Source organism: Meriones unguiculatus, chromosome 3 (assembly GCF_030254825.1).
Source record: "Meriones unguiculatus strain TT.TT164.6M chromosome 3, Bangor_MerUng_6.1, whole genome shotgun sequence".
In the NCBI taxonomy this organism is placed as follows: domain Eukaryota; kingdom Metazoa; phylum Chordata; class Mammalia; order Rodentia; family Muridae; genus Meriones; species Meriones unguiculatus.
In genome coordinates, this window is record NC_083351.1 from 128,446,826 (window position 1) to 128,469,993 (window position 23,168).

At 39.6% G+C, this 23,168-nt stretch overlaps 1 protein-coding gene across 1 annotated transcript in view; it reads right to left on the bottom strand.

Annotated features, from left to right (window-relative positions):
- C6 (complement C6) overlaps positions 1-23,168 on the bottom strand; it is an 88,770-nt gene that overhangs the window by 26,046 nt on the left and 39,556 nt on the right. The window contains exons 8-13 of the mRNA XM_021652336.2: positions 22,258-22,498; positions 15,919-16,041; positions 6,864-7,030; positions 4,804-5,029; positions 3,169-3,340; positions 2,771-2,882 (exon numbers count right to left, since the gene is read on the bottom strand). Coding sequence (XP_021508011.1) covers positions 2,771-2,882; positions 3,169-3,340; positions 4,804-5,029; positions 6,864-7,030; positions 15,919-16,041; positions 22,258-22,498 — 1,041 coding nt within the window. The remainder of the gene's footprint in view (positions 1-2,770; positions 2,883-3,168; positions 3,341-4,803; positions 5,030-6,863; positions 7,031-15,918; positions 16,042-22,257; positions 22,499-23,168) is intronic.

A 23,168-nucleotide genomic window follows, 5' to 3' on the forward strand; every position in this document is an offset into this window, starting at 1 on the left:
TGTAAATATATTAAACATTATTTAGGCAGCTGGTTCTGGCAATATATAATTTTGACATTGACGTTCTAAAGCAGAAACCAGAAAAAAATATATTCTGTAAAGGGCCTACATTAGTCAGTTGCTGGTCATAAGAGCATCTGTCACAGTCATTCATTTTTCCTACTATTGCATGGAAGCAATCATAGGTAATGCATGAATAAACTAATATGGCTGTGCTGTAAAATTTATTTTTTAAAGTAACAAACTAGATTGAGCTTCTAGACTGTCACCTGTTCTAAAGGATTGGTCTCCACTCAATGACTCTCAAGCTTGCAGCATTAGCAATGTGTGGGAGCTTGTGGATATTGGCTTTTGGGGGCCTAATTTGAGAGCGGACAAACGGGAAACTCTGAGAGCAGACATGGCTGCTATGTGTTTTAATATGCCCTCCATTGTACTGGTGAGATTGAGACCTCTGCTCTGGACTAAGGACTGATGGATTTACCTCCATCCAAAAAGCCTCTTTTCAAGACCATTCAGCAAGGTACATTAGAACACACAGCATGGGCTGTTGGTCATGGATTCTATGAAGGATGTTTTGGAGATTTGCATGCTATTGAGTTTTGATAATAAATATACTATCAGAAAAAGATTAATTTAAAAGTTTTATTCAATTTAAAAATGTAAAATGGCTAGAGAGCATGCCTTTTGTGGTCAATTTTAACATTATACACCTCCTAAAAGGTTCAATCAAACCCATAAACTCTGTTTAGCTCTGTTCCCCATTTTTTAAGTGGATTACTTGATGTTGCTTTTCAGTTTCTTTAGTTCTTTATATATACTGGATATTAGCCCTTTGTCAGATAGAGGGATGGTGAAGATTCTTTCCCAATCTGTAGGCAGTTGTTTTGTTTTGATGATAGCGTCCTTTGCTTTACAGAAGCTTTTCAGTTTCATGAGGTCCCATTTATTGATTGTTGATATTAGAGCGTGTGCTGTTGGTGTTCTGTTCAGGAAGTTGTCTCCTGTACCAATGAGTTCAAGGGTCTTCCCCACTTTTTCTTCTAACTGATTTAATGTGTCTGGTTTTATGTTGAAGTCTTTGATCCACTTGGACTTTAGTTTTGTGCAGGGTGATAAGTATGGATCTATTTTCATTTTTCTACATGTAGACATCCAGTTAGACCAGCACCATTTGTTGAAGATGCTATCTTTTTTTCCATTGTATGGTTTTGGCATCTTTGTCAAAGATCAGGTGTCTATAAGTGTGTGGGTTTATTTTTGGGTCTTCTATTCGGTTCCATTGATCCACCATTCTGTTTCTATGCCAGTACCATGCAGTTTTTTTATTATGTTGCTCTGTAGTACAGCTTGAGATCAGGGATGGAAATACCTCCAGAAGATCTTTTATTGTAGAGCATTGTTTTAGCAATTCTGGGTTTCTTGTTATTCCATATGAAGTTGAGAATTTTTCTTTCCAGGTCTGTAAAGAATTGTGTTGGTAATTTGACGTGAATCTGTAGATTACTTTTGGTAAGATGGCTACTATTACTGTGTTAATCCTGCCAAGCCATGAGCATAGATCTTTCCATCTTCTGGTATCTTCTTCTAATTCTTTCTTCAGAGACTTGAAATTTTTTTTTTCATACAAGTCTTTTTTTCATACAAGTCACAGAGGGTCTCTGAAAGGCTCTGCCCTGTAGACTATCAAAGCAGATGTTGAGACTTATGGCCAAACTTTGGGCAGAATTCAGGAAATCTTATGAAAAAGTGGGAAATAATAGTAAGATCTGGATAGGGCAGGAGGTCTACAAGGAGAGCAACAGAACCAAAAAATTTGAGCACAGGGGTCTTTCCTGGAGACTCATACTCCAACCAAGTACCATGCATGAAGATCACCTAGAACCCCTGCATGGATGTAGCCCATGGCAGCTCAGTGTCCAAGTGAGTTCCATAGTAATGGGAACAGGGACTGCTTCTGACATGAACTGATTGGCCTGCTCTTTGATCACCTCCCTCTGAGGGGGGAGCAGCCTTACCAGGCCACAGAGGAAGACAATACAGCCACTCCTGATGAGCCCTAACAGACTAGCATCAGAAGGAAGAAAAAGAAACCCTCCCCTACCAGTGGACTTGGGGAGGGGAGTGTGTAGAGAAGGGGGAGGAAGGGAGAGCTTGGGAGGGGAGGAGGGAGGGAACTAGAGGTGGGATACAAAGTAAATAAAGTATACTTAAAAAAAGACATAGACTCATGTGACAGTGAGTGTTCACTCCTTATAAAAAGCTGAGAAACACATTGTGGCTTAATGAAAAAGATAAAATTAAAAAAAAATTAGAACTGTATTGACTGCTCAAGGGTTCTACAGATTTCTCAACTAAGAAGACAACACAAGCTCAATACCTCCAATTCTTACGTCTAAGTCTCCTTTATCTTTTGGAGAACGTGACTTAGACCCAGAAGGAAAAAGCAAGGTCTCTGATGCAGACCATTATAGCCATTCAGACCTACCTTTTACTCACACAGTATACTATCTTCATATAACCTAGGTGCTATAAAGGAAAAAGCCATGTGGATCTTCCTTGACTAACAAGTAGGCATGAAGATACCATCAAGGAATTCAAGACAAAAGGGTGCTTCAGCATTTATGGATATGTTTTTGTACTTTTGAGTCGACACATCATTAAAGTAAGAAAATAATAATTCTAATGACAAGAAAACTCATTCATTTCAAGTCCTCTTTTTGAACTTCAAACAAAAAGTTTGAATACTTTACTGTGTAAGGACACTTACCCAGATAAATCCATTTTCTGGGAGATCTGGCTGAGGACACCCTGAATCTGCTTCTGTCTCCAAAAGGTCTATCTCTTTCATTTCTTCATTGTCACTGACACATGGTTGTCCACTAAAAGAGAAAAATTAAAATATGTGTGTGCACCCACACATACATATATTTATGCATGCATGTATTAAAGCAACATGCCCAATCCACCTACATATTTTTCCATCTACATATTTATAATATACAGATACAGATTAAATAGAGAGAACAAGCTGCTTCACATGTTAAGGTAGTAGCAGATTTCATTTTCACTAGTATATTGTGTAGACACATCTAAGATTCTAAGAGTTTTTCAAATAAGTAGGAAATGAGAACCAGCAATCCTTTGTTCCCTTGTACCCGACCTTACTCGTTTTCCATTATGGAGAATGTACAATCTTCTTCTTGTTGATGCTTGCCCTCACAGCGTTGCCCTCCTCGCTGGGGCGCGGGGTTATTGCACTCCCGGGTTCTTGATCTCCTATAAGCAGCATTGCATGCGCTCCAGGAGGACCAGCACCCCCAGTTTCCATCCACTGCATCTGGAACAGAGAAAGACCCTTTGCCATCCTGGTGCAAGAAAATTTGGGCTTGGAGAGCAGAGCAGATAGTTTCCTCACACTTGCTCTGTGACATGCTCTGTGGGATGTTACAGCTTTACAGGGAGCACTGCAAGAAGTTAACTTCTGGAAGGAGTCTGATCCATTGTCTGATTCCTTTTCCTGTTCTCACAGGCACGAACAAAATGCCATCAGCTATGGATCACTTGAATCATTAATAAATTGTCAGTATTGTATTATGATACATCCATACAAAAACACATGTATGTGCATATATGCATATATATGTACAAATATGAAAATCTTGTGAAGAAAATTGTGGTGGTTTGAATAAGGAAGGCCTTTCATAGACTTGTATAGTTGAATGCGTGGTCACCAGGGAGTGGCACTGCCTATGAGGGACTAGGAATGTGACCACAGGAAGCATGTCATTGGAAGTGAGCTTTGAGGTTTCAGAATCCCAAGCCAGGCCCAGTATCTCTTCTTGCTGCATTTTCATCTGATGTAGAACTCTCAGCTACCATGTCTGCCTGCATGCCACCATGCTCCCCGCCATGTTGATAATGGACTAAACCTCTGAAAACTGTATGTCATCCTCAATTAAATGTTTCCTTTCTAATCATTGTCATGGTTATGACGTATCTTCACAGCATTAAAACCTTGTCTAAGACAGAGTGTACATCAAATTACACTTTCGTAGGTAGTAGAACATATCCTCACTCATAGGCCTCATCCCTTCTCTAAAGAAAATCTGAGTTAATGTGTTTAGCCATGCATGAAAACTTTGCTTAATATATCCCTTATTATAAATCATCCTGATTATACATTGCAATGCACATAATAGTATAGTTCTCTGGTAACAATATGGGGTGGTTTGAGCGATAAATGGGCCTCGTAGTTCTTGCATTTGAATATTTGGTCTCTAGTTGGCATCCCTGTTTTGGGGAGGTGAAGACATAATCGACTTTGCTGGAGGAAGTGCGTTACTGGGGGATGGACTTTGAAGCTTCAAATGCTGTGTGCTGTTTCCGGAGTTCTCTCTGTTTCCTGTTTCTGTAACATTCCAACCCTCTGGAACTGTAAGGCTCAAAGAAACCCTTTTTTCCATCAGTTGCCTCTTTCTTGGTGTTTTATCACATATGGCCATCCTGGAACTCACTCTGTAGACCAGATTGGCCTCAAAGTCACCTGAGATTAAAGGCATGCACCACCACTGCCTTGGATGAGGATTTTATATCTTGGACAGATTAGATACTATTTCAATGTTATGAAGGTCATAGGTCACAGCAGAGCCTGGCGTTGTATGTCTTTGGAATCTAATATTTGGAGGCTTGTTAACAAGGTGGAGCTTGTTAGTGAGCTTTATTTTGTTTAAATTCATCAACCTATACTATATATTTTAAGAGGAAAAGGTACCTACTTCACAACCAATCCCGGACACTTACCAGACTTGTAATCCGGAGACCTCTTCTCACAGTTTTCACCGTAGGTGCCGCTCTGGCACACACACAAACATTCTGTGCCTGAGAGTCTGGGGCGGCCATTATTAGGACATGGAGCACACTGGCAAGGGTCAAACTTGGCTGCATACTCTTGAAATGCTTTCCTGAGGTTGTTCCGTTTTGTTACTGCACACGGGATGTTTCTGACCAAGTCCGTGATTGGAGCAAGCTGAGAGAGTTGGTGACAGAGAGAGCACTAGTCACTTCTACTTGGGAAGTGAGTATTTTGCCACCACTATCTAGTTCTCACAGAATCAGTGTTTATTAAAAAAAAAACAACAACAAAAAACAGAAAACAAAAACAAAAAATCCAAAAACAAACAAAAAACAAGCCTCATACTCCCAAGAATTATTAGAGAAACCAGTGTAGACAGCTGGCTATTGAGGTGGGAAAGCCTAATGCCTGAGGGCAGGAGCAAACTGTGTAGAATTAACGGCCCCTGCAGGTCTGCTGTGAAGGAAGCCACAGGTTGCTTATCTGGGCTTCTTTCCTATTATTTATCAGGCATCAAATATAAGCAGCTAAAGTGCTGAGATAGGTCACCAAGAATTCCTAATGCTCATTAGTTCTCTGCTGTTACCTCATTAGCTTTGATTCAGGCAGGGAGATCTGGAGAGGTTTCCTTGCTCTCTAAGTATGTACACTGGCTTTCGGTGGAGTCAGATGAGAAAGTGCACAGTGGGAGGGAGGAAATGGAGAGGCGAACTTGCCATTCACACTAACGGGAGGGTTGTAGTGACTAAGAACACAGGAAGCAGCAGCCAAAGGAAAGGTGCATGGAGCTCACGTCTTTCTGCTGCGTGTAAATGATCCCACGTTCATAATGATTCAACAGTTCTATCTCTGTTTAAATGAACGCAACATAACACCCTTGGCGTGCCTTTTAAAATGTAGTTGTCATTGGCAAACCTGATTCTACATCATTTACAAATTATCCCATGAAGAACAAAAGTCACCTTTTTGTCTAGTTACAACAAATACAAAACTAGAAAATTGAATTGATGGTGATGGAAGCTGGAAATCAAATGGATCTGAAATATTCTTAATGTGCTCCCAGAGTGGAGTTGTGTGAAAAGCACAAAACTGAAAGTTACCATTCCATAGTGAGATGAAGAGCGGGATTTTCAGGTAAATGCAACAATTTTATTAACTAAATCCCCTATCTCAGTATTTCCCTAATGCCAACAATTCTAAATTCTGTACTAGGATTTCACTTAAATCATAAAAGCAATAGATGTGTAATTTAATATTTTTTTAAAAATATATCATGAGGGGGGATATTGGAAGAAGGAGAAAACAGGGAACAGGACAGGAGCCTACCACAGAGGCCCTCTGAAAGACTCTACCCTGCAGGGTAACAAAGTAGAGGCCGAGTCTCATAGCCAAACTTTGGGCAGAGTGCAGGGAAAGAAGGGGGAGACAGAAAGACCTGGAGGGGACAGGAGCTCCACAAGGAGAGGAAAAAAATTAGGCCCAGGGGTCTTCCTGAGACTGATACTCCAACCAAGGACCATGCATGGAGAGGACCTAGAACCCCTGCTCAGATGTAGCCCATAGGAAGCTCAGTGTCCAAGTGGGTTCCCTAGTAATAGGAACAGGGACTGTCTCTGACATGAACTTAGTGGCCTGCTCTTTGATCACCTCCCCCTGAGGGGGATGCAGCTTTAGCAGGTCACAGCCAGTCCTGATGAGACCTGATAGGCTAGGGTCAGATGGACGGGGAGGAGGACCTACCCTATCAGCGGACTCGGGGAGGGGCATGGGTGGAGAAGAGGGAGGGAGGGTGAGATTGGGAGGAGATGAGAGAGGGGGCTATAGTTGGGATACAAATGAATAAACTGTAATTAATAATAAATAAAAATTTAAAAAGTACATCATGAGTGTGTATTAAAAACATTTTGTTTATCATCTGAAAAGGAAACAGACAGGGAATTGTGTAGTGTGCACTTTGGGCTGATGAAGAACTGCCATGCTTGTCTTACCCTCAATATTCCCCTCTCACCTCAAAATCAATCACAGCAGGGTTTTCCTTCACCGATTCTAACCACTCAGAAAAGACTTGCTCCTCTGGACCAGAGGTCCCCTTCTCCCAGGCCAAGGCTGCTGCATACTGACTCCTCCCGCCCTGGACCAGGGATATGGAGTTTTCTGCTCCCTGCAACATGGAACCTGCAAGATGATTCAAGATAACAATCTGTTTAATTTTATTGAAATTCATACTTCATAGACAAGTCAGCTTTCTCAAGAGAGCAATGTAGATAGCACAGTCGGTAATACTAATGAGTAAGCCCAGAGGAAAAAGTGCAAGAACATTCTTTATCCCTACAGGGGGATTAATAATACAAATTACAGTAACAGTGCCAATGGCGCCATTTAGTCAGCACTGGGTACACACAAGGATCTTTACACACGTTATCTTACATAATTCTCATGACAATACTAAGTAGATATTAACGTCACTGCATTTACTGGGGCTGAAAGCAATTTGTTTTGAAACACATAGTTAGCAACAGGCAGCAGTGGGATGCAAACGCACCTGTGCTCTGACTGCTTTGTTCTTGACGATTTGAAGCCAACTTCCTGGCTTTGGATTTATACTCCCCCAAGTTTTGGGTTGATGGGAATAACACAAACCATGTGCTTTCTGACTGCCATGCTAGACACTCCCAATTGCAGGCAAAACAAGTGATAGAATGTCTTTAAATTTAAAACCTTAAACTTGAATCAGGAGTGAATACAGAGAAGTAAGACCAAATGGAATGATACCCAACAGTTCTTCTCACTTAATAAGGATTCTCAAAATACACACATGAAGCAAATACTACTATTGTTTTCATTTTGTTAGTTGAAACCCTAGATAAAGAAAGATGAAGCTCTTGATGTTGGTCACATAGTAAATCAACACTGGAGACAAAGTTGGATTTCAGGCAGTGGTCCCTGCAAGGGTGATAGTCAATGTGCTCAGTATGAAAGTTACAAAACACCCTTTTTTAAAATTTTTTATTTAACTTTTATTAATTACACTTAATTCATTTTGTATCCCCCATAAGCCCCTTCCTCCTCCCCTCCCGGTCCCACCCTTTCCCCCCCCCTTTCTGCATAAATGCCCCTATCCAAGTCCACTGATAGGGGAGGTCCTCCTCTCCTTCTTTCTGATCTTAGTCTATCAGTTCTCATCAGAAGTGGCTGCACTGTCAGGGTTCTAGGTTATCTCCATGAAGAGTCCTTGGTTGGAGTATGAGTCTTGGGAAGTTCCCTGTGTTCAAATTTTCTGGTTCTGTTGCTCTCCTTGTGGAGTTCCTGTCCTCTCCAGCTCTTACTATTTCCCACTTCTTACCTAAAATTCCATTCACTCTGCCCGACAGGCTCAGCATCTGCTTTGGCAGTCTGCACGGCAGAGGCTTTCAGAGGCCCTCTGTGGCAGGTTCCGAGGTTGTTTCCTGTTTTCTTCTTCTGATGACCATCCTCTTTGCCTTTCAGGATGGGAATTGAGCATTTTAGTTCGGGTCCTCTCTCTTGCTTAGTTTCTTTAGATGTACCGATTTTAGTGGGTTTATCCTATGTTGTATGTCTATATGAGTGAGTATATACCCTGTGTGTCTTTTTGCTTCTGGGACAACTCACTCAGGATGATCCTTTCCAGGTCCCACCATTTACCTGCAAATTTCATGATTTTCTTATTTTTCATTGCTGAGTAATACTCCATTGTATAGATGTACCACAGTTTCTGCATCCATTCTTCAGTTGAGGGGCATCTGGGCTGTTTCCAGCTTCTGGCTATTACAAATAAAGCTGCTACAAACATGGTTGAGCAAATGTCCTTTTTGTGTACTTGAGCCTCTTTTGGATATATACCTATGAGTGGTATGGCTGGATCTTGAGAAAGCGCTATTCCTAGTTGTCTGAGAAAGCACCAGATTGATTTCCAGAGTGGTTGTACAAGTTTACATTCCCACCAGCAGTGGAGAAGGGTTCCCCTTTCTCCACAACCTCTCCAGCATGTGTTGTCACTTGAGTTTTTGATCTTGGCCATTCTCATGGGTGTAAGGTGAAATCTCAGGGTTGTTTTGATTTGCATTTTCCTAATGGCTAATGAGATTGAACATTTCTTTAAGTGCTTCTCTGCCATTTGATATTCCTCTACAGAGAATTCTCTGTTTAGCTCTGTTCCCCATTTTTTAAGTGGATTACTTGGTTTGCTGCTTTTCAGCTTCTTTAGTTCTTTATATATACTGGATATGAGTCCTCTGTCAGATAAAGGGTTGGTGATGATTCTTTCCTAATCTGTAGGTAGTTGCTTTGTTTTGATGACAGTGTCCTTTGCTTTACAGAAGCTTTTCAGTTTTATGAGGTCCCATTTATTGATTGTTGCTCTTAGAGCCTGTGCTGTTGGTGTTCTGTTCAGGAAGTTTTCTTCTGTACCAATGAGTTCTAGGGTATTCCCCACTTTTTTTTCTAGCCGATTTACTGTATTTGGTTTTATGTTGAGGTCTTTGATCCACTTGGACTTCAGTTTTGTGCAGGGTGATAAGTATGGATCTATTTTCGTTTTTCTACATGTAGACATCCAGTTGGACCAGGACCATTTTTTGAAGATGCTATCTTTTTTCCACTGTATGGTTTTGGCATCTTTGTCAATACAATAGAATATTATTCAACAATGAAAAACAAGGAAATCATGAAATTTTCAGGTAAATGGTGCGACCTGGAAAGGATCATCCTGAGTCTTTTGTCCCAGAAGCAAAAAGACACACATGGTATATACTCACTCATATAGACATACAACATAGAGTAAACCCATTAAAACTGGTACATCTAAACAAACTAAGCAAAAGAGAGGACCCTAACTAAAACGCTCAGTCCCCATCCTGAAAGGCAAAGAGGATGGACATCAGAAGAAGAAGAAAACAGGAAACAACCTAGCAACCTGCCACAGAGGGCATCTGAAAGCCTCTGCCCTGCAGACTATCAAAACAGATGCTGTGCCTGATGGCCAACTGTCGGGCAGAGTGAATGGAATTTTATGTAAGAAGTGGGAAATAGCAAGAGCTGGAGAGGACAGGAACTCCACAAGGAGAGCAAAAGAACAAGAAAATTTGAACACAGGGAACTTCCCAAAGACTCATACTCCAACCGAGGACTATTCATGGAGATAACCTGAGTTTATGTCACAGGCAGTCCCTAATCCCCTTACTCAGGAACTCACATGGAGACTGAATTGCCTATGGGCTACATCTGAACAGAGGGTCTAGGTCCTCTCCATGCCATGGTCCTTGCATCAGTCTCTTCAGGACCCCATGGTTTCACTTTTTAAGTTCCCCCAACTTTGTTTTACCATAGAACACACTGCCCAGTACTAAGTCTGTGAATTTCTTAGTAATGTTTTTTTGTTTGTTTGTTTGGGGTGGAGGAAACACTATACACCATATCAACTTTGTTCATTCTTTGTCTCTTTGCTTTTATTTCCTGATCTATAAATGTGTGGTCATAATTATACCCATCTCACAAGGCTGCCATGGGGGTCAGAAAAAAGATAAGCTCACACACACAACAAAATAGTGCCTGGATACAGTAAGAATTTGATCAATGTTGATTCCCCCTTCTTTTCTCTCTTCCTTCTTCCCTTCCCCCCTTTCCTCCCTCATTGTCTCTTTCTTTCTCTCAAGTTTTTTTATTTAAGTACTCTAATAAGCATTCGTAATTTCCTAAGTATAGAGAAGATGACAATGTGCTAGAATTTTTTTTTTTACATTAGTAAAGAAAATAAGAAGTAACCACAATGCACAGAGTATGATGATGCTGTCATGAACACAGTGTGAAGTGTGAACCAGTAAGAAGGCATCTGACTCTGATTATAACAGCAGAGGTGGTAGAAAGTTGGAAAAAGCCTCCTAGACTGCCTACTAAAATTATAGTTTCACAGTTTGGTGACCTCAAAGTAAAAATCACATTGTTAGCATAGTAAACACTTAAGCAATTTAGAAATACTCTTTACTGCCCTTGTCTAATGTTTTTGCATACTAAGTGATTTTGTTCTCATTGCCTCATTGGGCCCACTGTCTTCACCCTTGAGTTCTATGCTTATTTGGGGGGCCAAATTCTTGATGTTAATTATTTTGCTTGTGTTCCTAAACTCCATTTTCTCCAATTTCCTGAATCAAGCTGATCATGGGCCTTTTATATGAATAGCCCTGGGTTGGAGAGGCCAGGACACAGAAACAAGCATTGTCTTTCAAATGTTCAAGTACACGTTTGTAAATCTGGTGGGAATCACAGATTGGAAGGCTGTAATTTCACTGTGTAAGGCCAGTCTCCTGAGAGAAAAAAGGTAATTGTCCAGCTCTTAATGTTTGAATTTCAAAATGAAAAGCCAAGCCTACTATGACTCGGAACATAAAGTTAAAATATTAGTTATAGAATGATAAAAATATACAATGACTTGGGCCATTTTCTTTTTCAAAAGAGAAAAATATTTTGAGCAGCAAGATGGATAGAGATTTAACTTTGATAAGTTCCACAGTGGAGAATGAGGGTTCTAGTCCGTTGAGTTGAGTTTTGGAAGGAAGAAAGCCGATAGAAAGAAATTTGTATCTGATTTTTCTCTAGTTGCAGTATGTGAGAATGATATTTTTAAAATCTAACATGACATGCAATTTAGCACTGATTTCTAAACAAAAGGACATTATAATTATCTGTTATGTGCATGAAATAGTCAGGACTTCCTTAAACTTAGAAGAAGGTGAGGAGGCCCGAGAAGCTGCATAGACACAAACTGTTCAGAGACTCTGGGCTCAGTAATCAAAGGCTAGGAAAGAGCATCAACCTGGATAGGATGCCCATGCATGGCAACAGGGACCAGGGCAAATAGACGGCGCATGAGAGGACATGCAAAGGCAACATCTAACAAAGGTTCAATCATTCTCTGATGCTTGGGTCCCCATGATGTGCATTCCCTCAACAAATGTGCATGTGCTTATGTGCACAGACCATCACATACTAAAATTAGCCCTGGGAATCACCAAAGGGGACCAGTCAGAGTCCTGTATCTGACTGAACATTAAAACCCAGTGTGATAGATTATTTGTAGTCCACTGGTAACTTTATGTTTTTCTATTATTTAGAAAGAATGAGAATTTGACTGATATGTTGGGTTCTTTTTAGAAAACAGAAAATCCTATCTGTGGATGTGTGAATTATTCCATTTTTTTTTCTTGAACTGAAAAAAAAGAGGTTGAGCGTTTTATTAGTAGTATAATAAATTTTAGTCATTTCAACTCCCATTCCTCTCTCTCAAACCTCTCTCTGGGCACCTGCACCCTTCTTCTCAATGTGTTACTCTCCTATTTCTGTGTGTGGTGTAGTAAGTCTATATTAGAGCATGTGGAGCCAAATTGAGGAGAATCATTCCCAGGCCTGCCCACAAGTCAGTCTGAATGGAGCATTTTCTCAATTTCAATTGAGGTTCCTTACTCCAAAATGACTCTAGCTTGTGTTAAGTTGACATAAAACTGTCCAGAACACTATCCATTTTTTAAAAAATTATTTATGAAATTGCTTGTCTGTTTTCCATACTATTTTCTCTTTTTCATTTTTTTTTGGAGGTGGACTGTGCTGAGTTTATTATTCTCATTTTGCTCATGCTTAACACAAACACATACTTACATATGCATACACATACAGAAACCACAGATATGTACAAATACTATATTTTAAATTGTCTATTAATTATTACAACAAAATACTTGTATTCATTTCTTCTGTGTTTCTCATGAGAATGCAAAGTGAGAATTTGGGAGTTTCTGTGATTTTGCTTCTATGTGTTTAGAGCAGCAACCAGTGAGTTGGGTAAAATAAGGGAAGAATTTTATATAAAGTAGAAGTTAGTTATAGTTTCAACATGAGAGAACATGAGTTGTTTAGATGATTGGAAAAGTTTAGCTCTGTAGAGAAAGAAGCAAGGTCTTAGCCTCCAGTCCGGGTGAGACCATGGCACTCTTGCCTCTAGTTTAAAGATGGTTTCAGGCCTATTTTGTTCTCTTTTCTGGGTTAAGACCTCTGTGGCCTCTTAAGGCCATATTTCTGTTCAGTCAGTTCAGTTTGATTTATTTCAGAGCTATGACTGTTGGAATGGTGGCACAGGTTCCATTTCTTGAGACAACCTCTTGGGAGAATGTTCTGAAAAATTGATCTAGCTGTCCTTATGCCTTTCTTGGAAACAAAAAGTAGCCATTTGCTTTCTCCGCAGTTCTACAGAGAGCAGATGCCCTTTGTATCCCAAACTTCAATTAAGGTTAATACATATAAAAACTGTGGCTTTCTTTTTATTTTCTTTCTGACTTTTTCCTCAGACAAGATAGCTCACTGTCCAAAGTCATTGTAGTCTCTGTTACCTTGGACAACTCTTATTAGAACGTAGTGTTTTGTGTAACTCTCAGGCTCTTGTGAGACAAGGAAACTAATATGTGAGAACCTTTGAAAGTCCAGTAGTAATAAAGCCTGACTGAGTCCTGAACAAACAAAACCTTATGGTTTATATCTAATAAAAGCCCCTCTAAATCGCTATCCTTATATCCACAGAGAAGCTTGGCCAGCATTCCTTATCAGAGAAGCTTCCTTTTGCAACAGATAGAGGCAATTACATAATCCACAATTGCCCCCAAAGAAGAGATAAGTTCCTGCGGGATGCCCAGCGTCAACTAGTACATCTAATGTAGCCCTACACTAGGGCCAAGGGAATACTTGGAAAGAGAGGCCAGAAACACTGTAAAAGCCAGAGAGTCATAATGCTTCCTGCTGGAAAATATCTCCTAGACCATGTTAGGGAAGTTGAAAACATAAAATCTCAATATGGTCGAGGAAACAAGGCCTTATAATGATAACACCAGTCAACATGCCAGGTGGCTGGGGTGCTGATTTCACAGGGCTCCATCGATAGATGAAGAATTGCTGCCAAGAGGGAAGAATCAATTTTCTTTCTGGATGAGTGTTCTATGGTATATAATCCCAAGTAGTTAGCACTAAGGATGTGGCTATATGAGCAAAAATATATGGACTCAGTAGGTTTTACGTTCATATGCAGATATATGCATACATGTGTACATATAAACACATACAAGTATGTAATAAAAATTATAGACGAGGACAGGTAAATGAGTTTGAGAGACAGTGGAGGAGGAACAAGGGAGGAGTTGGAGGGGGAATATGGAGGGGTAGAGATGCTGTAAATAAAGTACTTATGCATGAAATTCTAAAAAGAAAATCAAAAATTTAAATAAAAATAAACCAAAACTCTATAGTTTAACAATATTAATAATTAACAGATAATTTAATTTGTTGCATTATGCCATGAATATAATTTAGGTATTCCAACATAAAATTAGATCAAACAAACCAGGACATATTTCATCTTGGCAAGGAGGGACAATCAAGATCAAACCATAACTTAAGAGAAAATTATTCAGAGATAAGAGTAGAATTTACCAGAATAAAGATGTTTACCCTATGCATGATAGCATTAGCCTGTAACCCCTCAATTTAGGACGCTAAAGCAGAAAGATAATGAGTTGCAAGACAGAGTGAGCTTCATGGTGACACCCTTCCTAAAAGCCCAAAACAAGAATGGAAGCTTTCCCGTCAGTCTTTTAAAAACAAACTAAAGCCAAGAGCTTCTGGAGAACCGGTTTCCACACATGGTTACCTGACACTAACTAAATGCTTTCCAGTCTTGGCTCCTATTTGTTTTGTGTTTATGGTATTTGTTTCAGACATAGAGGTGTTTAATTCACTAAGTTACAAACATGGGTGAACATGTGTGTGCTCCCATGTGCACAATTATACGAAAGAATTGCCCTACAGGTAGGAAGCTACGGTCAGGATGCCATCCATTGTACATTATAAACCTTATAAATATGAGATAATGGGTGTTAGCAAGGGACAAGACCACAAGGGGTGCTTTCGCAAGCTGCGTTATAAAGATGCTTCTATAGGATGGAATATTGTAAAAAGGAATCAACAGACGCTTGTTTCTAACATCACATTGTTAATGATTGTTAGGTTCTGAGTTCAAGCTCTGCATCTTAACTTTCAGCCCAGATACCCCAGCTAGAATCCATGCTGAACCAGGAAAAGCACTTACTGAACTCAATGTTCCAAAAAGTTCTGGAGTCTAGACATTCAGAGAGCGAGGGAACAGTACAAGGAATAACAGCAGACATCCACCACAAATCACAGAAATGTAGACAACCCTGATCAAAGGAGTGGGACTGAGCTCTGTTGTGATTGGCTGCTTTTGTAGTTGCTGTATTCTTTTCCCTGATCCTTATAAACTTTGATGCTCAGGGGTGTAATACAGCTTCCAAAAAAACATGGCAGGTTTGTTTTTTTTTTTTTTTTTTAATTTTTAAAATTTTTATTTTTTTCATGTCAGTCTTTTGTCCTTTCAGATCACAGGTCTGAATAAAGTAGAACTTAAAAATTCAATTCCTGTCCCTGCACCTGTGCCTTTGTGGTGACAGATGGCATGAAATCCAGCATTCTCATTACAAGTCTACACTTTTTAATGGCTAGGTTACTTACACATCTCCAAGTTCTAAGTTTCTTAGTGGGGGTGTCTGGTTTATACTCATGTTTACTTTTAAATGTCTATGGGAAAAATCAGTATGCTGTTCATTGAACTGAATAGCCTAAGAATAAGAAAAACACCTTAGCCATCATTTCTCCCCGTGTTTTGTTTTATTTTTGTTTTTGAGACAGGGTTTCTCTGTGTAGCCCTGGCTGTCCTGGACTTGCTTTGTAGACCATCCTGGCCTCGAACTCACAGAGATCTGCCTGCCGGTGCTGAACGCGTGCTGGGATTAAAGATGTGCATCATCTCACCCAGCCGTGTCTATTTTTTGAGTAGCGCTAATGATATTTTATTTATATTTTCCCTCACAATACGTGTTTTGTTTGAGGCAGACAAATAATATACGTGGAGGTACAGTAGACACATGCAATACAATTAAACGATAGGCAGCCTCAGGACCCACTAGACAAACTGTCAAGGGAGTGCCAGTTACCTTCATATTTTTCAGATAGCTTATTCATGGTGCACCGGTTCTTCTTGTATGTTTTCCTGACAAAGCCAAAACGCTTCTTTGTTTCATACTGGACACAGTGTTTCGTTTCTTCTTCTGTTAAACCTGGAATACAAAATACAAACAAAACCCTCTTGAGAATGCACCATTGAGAATTCAAGGAAGAGTTCGGTGCAGCTCTGGCTACTCTTAGGGCTGGAGGCTATCACCAGCTTCTGTCCTGCTGAGCTATGACAGATTCAGCTCTTCGATTCGACACAGGTCCTGAGGCTATTCCAAATGGAAGAGATTCTGTGAGTTCTCTCCATCTTCCCTTTTCATAACCGTTCCAGGAAGCACCTGTGAGACCACTGTAGCCCATTCCATGGGGCTCCTGTCTCTCCCAGCCTGCCCTTGTTGCCACAGTACACAGTGGACTGTGGTGATTGTCCTTTCTGCTGTGCACTGCTTCTGTGTGGTCCCACAGTTTGGACCTGTAGCTCTGTTTTTTTGGGAGATGTGAGCCCCTTCACTGTGCTTCCCTCAAGTGTGAATCCTGGCCACCTGTCAGTCACTCACTACTCATTTTCAGAGTCATTTGGGCTTCCTTCCATGACGTGGTTACTCATTCCATCCCTACTTCCCCAACCTTTTTTTTATTATACTGGAGATTCTAACATATTGATTGATGATGAACTCTTCAGGCCCTTTTGTTGGCCGTTTTGTCTTCTTATCTGAATTCAAATTTGTATTTGATGCTATTTCCCTGGTGTCTCAAGGGGGGCAACATTCCCTAATTTCTGTCTCTTCAGGTTGGAAGTTGGAATTAACATCTTCCCAGAGACCAAGTACTGCTTCCATTGGGTGACTCTCTACTATCTTATATATCATGTAAAAATGTTGATGTTCTGAGGCTAAAACCATTCCATTAGAATACCTTTACCAATTTCTTATCATCAGATTTTAAAGCTTTTGACACCTGAATGCCTGAGTCACCTCCATCACAATGCCTATAATCATGTTCACTGATCTCAGCATCTGGGACAACACAGGGAGACAGGATAGCATACTTAAAGGTGTTTATTCTACTTATCTGGGATAATGTGAAGGAAATTGATGCTATTTTCTTCCAAGACATCTGACTGTGCATAGGACATGAGCTGTAACATCAGTTCTTAACTGGGATGAAAACAAAGACCTTATCAAATCCCAGCACTCATGGTTACAAGGTACAGTGCACAGGGACAGTTATTGTGAGAGCTTCAGGCATACGCTGGATCAGGTCTGATGCCAAAGTGCAGACATGAAGGCACAGACTTCTCAGTGGAAATATAGGTAGATGTGAATTAGGTCAGCTTTTTTCTTCCTCCTCTTCTTCTTTACTTTTTATGTTTTAAGTTTATTAGTTATGAGTAAAAAATAGGTTTGAAGCCCTTGTATTTGTACTTGCAACTCTAACAACATTTTTTCTTGTTCTTTCATATGCTTTTTAAAGTTTATAAATTAGAATTAAATTTTATGTGACTAAGTAATTATAATCCAACATTTTACCTAAGGGCAAAATTAATTTCATATATTTGAGGAGTATATATAAAGCCATAAAGAAATGAAGGATGGCTTTGGTTCATTGTGTTGACAGCACAGTGATTAAAGAATCAAGGTCTTGGGGGCTGGAGAGATGGCTCAGTGGTTAAGAGCACTGCCTGCTCTTCCAGAGGTTCTAAGTTTAATTCCTGGCAACCACATGGTGGCTCACAACCATCTACAATGTGATGTTCTGACATGCAGGTATAGAGAGAACTCATAAACATAAAATAAATAAAGAAATATTAAAAAAGAATCAAGGTCTTACCAGTGACTTTCTGTGCATGTTTGTTTGTTTGTTTGTTTGTTTTGTCCTCATACATAGTACACTGCATGGCTTCTACACATCTTAACTGGGGGTCATTCTGGTGCTGTGTACCTGACCTGCCACACCTGATCAAGAAAGGGATGAATGTTTCTATAGCTTTTCAGCCTGTCCTGAATAAGGTAAATCAATAGCACTAGTCAAAAAACTGTGCTCAAAGATTGGTTTTAAAGTAAAGGCTTAGCAATAAAAACAACAACAACAAAAACCACCACTGAGGAATAGTGAGGGGATTGCTCTTTTTCTTCTCAAATTCAGAGCAGAAGATAGCTCCTTACAAAAGGACTTTAAAATTACCTTTTTGTTTAGAATATCGCCATTGTTTACAGTTAATACTGTATCTCTGAAATTTTCACCTTGTACATTGAAGTAACAACAACTTTTATTCAAAGTTTCAGTACACTGCTGGAGCACTAAACAACAGAGGGATGAAACAGTGAAGGGATGCAAGTAAAACACAATTTGAGTTGTTTTCTTCTCAATGTAGAGAAACTACTATGGCACATCCAAGCTATTAAACAAAAACAACGACAAGATGAATTGCTATTAAATAAAGCCTACCAATACCTTACATCTACAATCTAGTTTCAACCTTGTTTCTCGATTAAGGAAGAAGAAAAAGAAATTGAGAAAAATAGAAGGCAGATGTAGAGAGGGTATAAAAGCAGGAAAGTCCACACTTTCAGGGATTTCATTCTATTAAGATTCATTCTGGATGAATTTCTAGTTCCCTCTATTTGCCTGCAAATTTCATGCTTTAAAAAAATTATTTATTACAATTTATTCACTTTGTATCACTGCTGTAGCTCCCTTCCTCATCTCCTCCCAGTTCCACCCTCCCACACTATTCTCCTCCTATGCCCCTCCCTTAGTCCACTGATAGGGGAGGTCCTCCTCTTCTATCTGACCCTAGCCTATCAAGTCTCATCAGAACTGGCTGTATCATCTTCCTCTGTGGCCTGGTAAGGCTGCTCCCCCCTTCAATGGGAGGTGATCAAAGAGCCAGCCACTGAGTTCATGTCAGAGACAGTCCCTGCTCCCCTTGCTAGGGAATCTACTTGGAAATTGAGGTGCTTATGGGCTACATCTGAGCAGGGGTTCTAGGTCCTCTCCATGCCCAGTCCTTGATTGGAGTATCAGTCTCTGCATCGCCCCCTCCTGGGCCCAGACTTTTTTTTTGGCTCTGTTGGTCTCCTTGTGGAGCTCCTGTCCCCTCCAGATCTTTTATCTCCCCCTTCCTTCATAAGATTCCCTTCATTCTGCTCAAAGTTTGGTTATGAGTCTTAGCATCTGCTTTGATACCCTGATCAGTATAGTCTTTCAGTGGCCCTCTGTGCTAGGCTCCTGTCCTGTTCCCTGTTTTCTTCCTCTTCTGTTGTCTGGCACTTTTTCAGAAAATTAGGAATAGTGCTACCTTAAGAGCCAGCAATACCATTCCTAGGCATATATCCAAAATATGCTCAACTATACAAGGATATTTGCTCAACCATATTTGTAGCAGCTTTATTTATAATAACCAGAATGTGGAAACAACCCAGATGTCCCTCAGCCAAATAACGGATACAGACATTGTGGTACACTTACACAATGGAATACTACTCAGCAATCAAAAACAAGGAAATCATGAAATATGCAGGCAAGTGGATAGAACTAGAAAAGATCATCCTGAGTGAGGTATCCCAGAAGCAGAAAGACACACATGGTATATACTCACTTATAAGTGGATACTAGACATAGAGGATAAACATACTAAAATCTATACTCTTAAAGAAGCTAAATAAGGAAAATGCACAATCCTCATTCAGAAGGATTTTGTTTTGTTTTTAATAGCAGTGTAGTATTCCATTGTGTAAATGTACCACAATTTCTGTATCCATTCCTCAACTGAGGGACATCTAGGTTGTTTTCAGATTCTGGATATTATGAATAATGTCACTATGAACATAGCTGAGCAAATGTCCTTGTGGTATGGTGGAACATCTTTTGGGTATATGCTGAGGAAAAGGATAGCTGGGTCTTGAGGTAGCACTATTCCCAATTTTCTGAATAAGTGCCAGATTGATTTCCTGAGTGAGGTAACTCAGAACCAGAAAGACATGCATGGAATATACTCACTTATAAGCAGATATTAGCCTTATAATACAGGATAAACATACTATAATCCACAAACCCAAAGAAGCTAAATAAGGGAGAACCCTGGGGAGGATGCTTAATTCTCACTCAGAAAGGCAAATAGAATAGACACCAGAAGTGGTTGAACAGAGGGAACAGGATGGGAGCCTACCATAAATGTCCTCTGAAAGACTCCATCCAGCAGGGTATCAAAGCAGATGCTAAGACTCACAGCCAAACTTTGAGCAAAGCTCAGGGAGTCGTGAGAAAGAGTGGGGGAATAGAAGGAAGCAGAGCAGACAGGAGCTCCGTAAGAAGACCAACAGAGCCAACATATCTGTGCTGATGGGGGCTGCAGAGACTGATGTACCAACTGAGGACCATGCATGAGGAAGACCTAGACTTCCTGCTCAGATGTAGCCAATAGGTAGCTCAGTCTCCATGTGGGTTCCCTAATAAGGGGAGCAGAAGCTGTCTTTGACATGTCTCTGTTGCCTGGTCTTTGATCACTTTGCCTCGAGCAGGGGGGCATTGTCAGGCCACAGAGGAAGAAGATGCAGGCAGTCCTAATGAGCCTTGATAGGCTGGGATCAGATGGTAGGGAAGGAGGACTCTCCCTTTTTGAGGAATAGTTGAGGAGAATAGGGGGGAAGAGTGAGGAAGGGTGGGACTGGAAGGAGACGATGTAAAATGATGTAAAGTGAATAAATTATAAAAAAATAAATTTAAATAAAAAATTGTTTTGTCCCAGTGTGCTTCAATTTCAGCATAATTAAGATTACACAGCAGTATTAGTGTAGCTTAAATTTTTCTGAACAAAAAAAAACGTTCAAATTATAAGAATATTGAACACAATGTTATTGGATATATGGAATATGTCCATATGCATATGTATGCTGTAAATACTATACACAGTGAAAATAAATAATGCCTGTGCATCTGTCTAGTGTATATGATGCCTGTGTATATATCTAGCTGTATGTGCATAGGAATATTCTCTTTTTAATTCTCTTTTAATTCTCTTTTTATAGAGAAAGAGATTGAAGGTGAGACTGTTTTAGCAGGGAAGCAGAGCCTGTCCTCCATTTTTGGCTTCAGGACTTAGTCTCTAAGCACTGAAAGGTTTTTCTTAGAATGCATAACAAGAACACTCATCAAATGGGAAACCCACTACCTAGGGTACAGCAGCAATGACCAGAATGATTTCATCTGCAGGTCAGAAGAAATGAAATCAAGGGCTAGGGGTTGCTTCTAGCCATCTGTGCACAGTGATGATGTTGGTGCCATTTTAAGTGGCAGACTACATCAAATACATCAGGCAAGCCTTGCTTTAGTGAAAACAATGGCTGACATAAAACACAATGGGCAGGTACTATGGAGAGCACTATGCTGTAAGTCTTTCATTATTTTAGTAAATATACCAGATCAGTTTTATTTAAGTTTTATTACGGAAAGACAAGAATGCCCTTTGTTTCGCTGCAGATCAAGAGGGAGATCATGGTTCAGATGAATTCAGGGCAGGGCATATCACACACCAGTATTTTCTATAATGAGACATATGAACAGAGGACTAGGACTGACTTAGGGAAAATTACTTATTTACTGATTTGGGCAAATTTATGAGTTGTCATGTGGTTACCAGTATTTCCCAATTTTTATTTCAAGGGACACGTGAAATATCACAATAAAGGCACTGTTATACTTCACACAAGTGTCTGAAAACAAAATAATCCAAAGATTGTATATATCTATATCTATATATATATATATACAATAAAACTCAAGAAACTGAGATGCTTAGTGTATATTATAATTTTGAATAAACTAAAACATTTGCTCTGTTCCTTAGAACAGAACATTGAAAGCTTTCTTAAAATAAAATATTTTGCACTTGTTTGAAAGTTTCAACAGTTATGAATATTTGGTCTATATTAGCTTAGTCTCTTGTCAAATCTTTAATTATTGTTTCATTTTACACTACTGGTCTTTACTTAAAAATTATTAAAAGAGAATAATTCATATTGAATTTGCTGTAAATTGTGATATAAGCATTTTGCTATAAAACGTTACAAGTAAATTATAACAAAGTTTGAGGAACCTCTTTTTTTCTTAAGTGACCATGACAGACACTGGGCCACAGAGATTAAACATAGTTTCTCCTTATTTATTATTTTAATTGTGTTTGCTTTTAATTATTCTTCATCTCAATTTTCGCAACAGCAACAACAAAAGATCTAAATGTAGAGTTATTAGAATGATGGAGTAGGAGAAAAGATATGTTCCACGCCACTGTCAGGCCAAACAAACCAAAGCCCACCCACCTGAGTTCTGTAGCTCCTGGCGACTGAATTGGTAGAGAAGGTCATACTTGCCCCCCAGGGAGCCTGAGGTGAAGTAGTGAGTCCCAAAGTCATCAAATATCCGGCTGTACAAAGCAGAGTTGTATTCTAAAGGCAGATGGATAAGGGCTTTCAGAAAAACATCTGAAAGCTGCAGGTCCGTCCTTTTCATTGTGAAGTTTAAGACTTTTATCACTTTATGGATCCTAACAAAGCTAGAATCCTAAGTAAAGAGGCAAAATGCATAAGAAAAAAAGTGAAAATAAGAAAATGGAGACAGAAACAATGAAAACTTATGGCATTCATTCTTTAAATGTCATCAACTTCTCATTAGCCCCGTTCCTACCACAGGATGAAAATAATTTAACTATATTGCCCATTTTTATACACAAGCTGTAATCTTCATGCTGTACTTCAGTATTTTTTTTCTTCAGTGTTCAAAGTACTAAACAGATGAGACTCTCTCAATAATGTACACTGCATGGCTTTGGTATGCATTCTATAGCAAGGAGGAGAGCAATGATCAGAAATGTTAGTCTTTCTGTCAGTACATAGCTGTACCACAGTGAGTTTGTATTTGCAATGCCCTAATGCCAATAATTAAAAATAAAAAAGATTACATAAAGATTCAACTGGAAGCTTTAAGGTGCTGTTCACTAACCACAAAGAAGCCTTAAATTCTGCAGACTTTAACTGTCTACTGTCAGATTAAGGAAATGTGCACCGGATGGCATTTCACACTCTTAATGCCAAAGAACACCACGTTTTCCATCACTAAGTAATGAAATGAAAAAAAAAAATCTTTCTAATTCTCTCTCTGTCACCCATCTGCAGAAGTGTGAACGTTTTTTCTTTTTTCTTTTCAAGCACATCTGCTTGTTTCTTCATTTCTT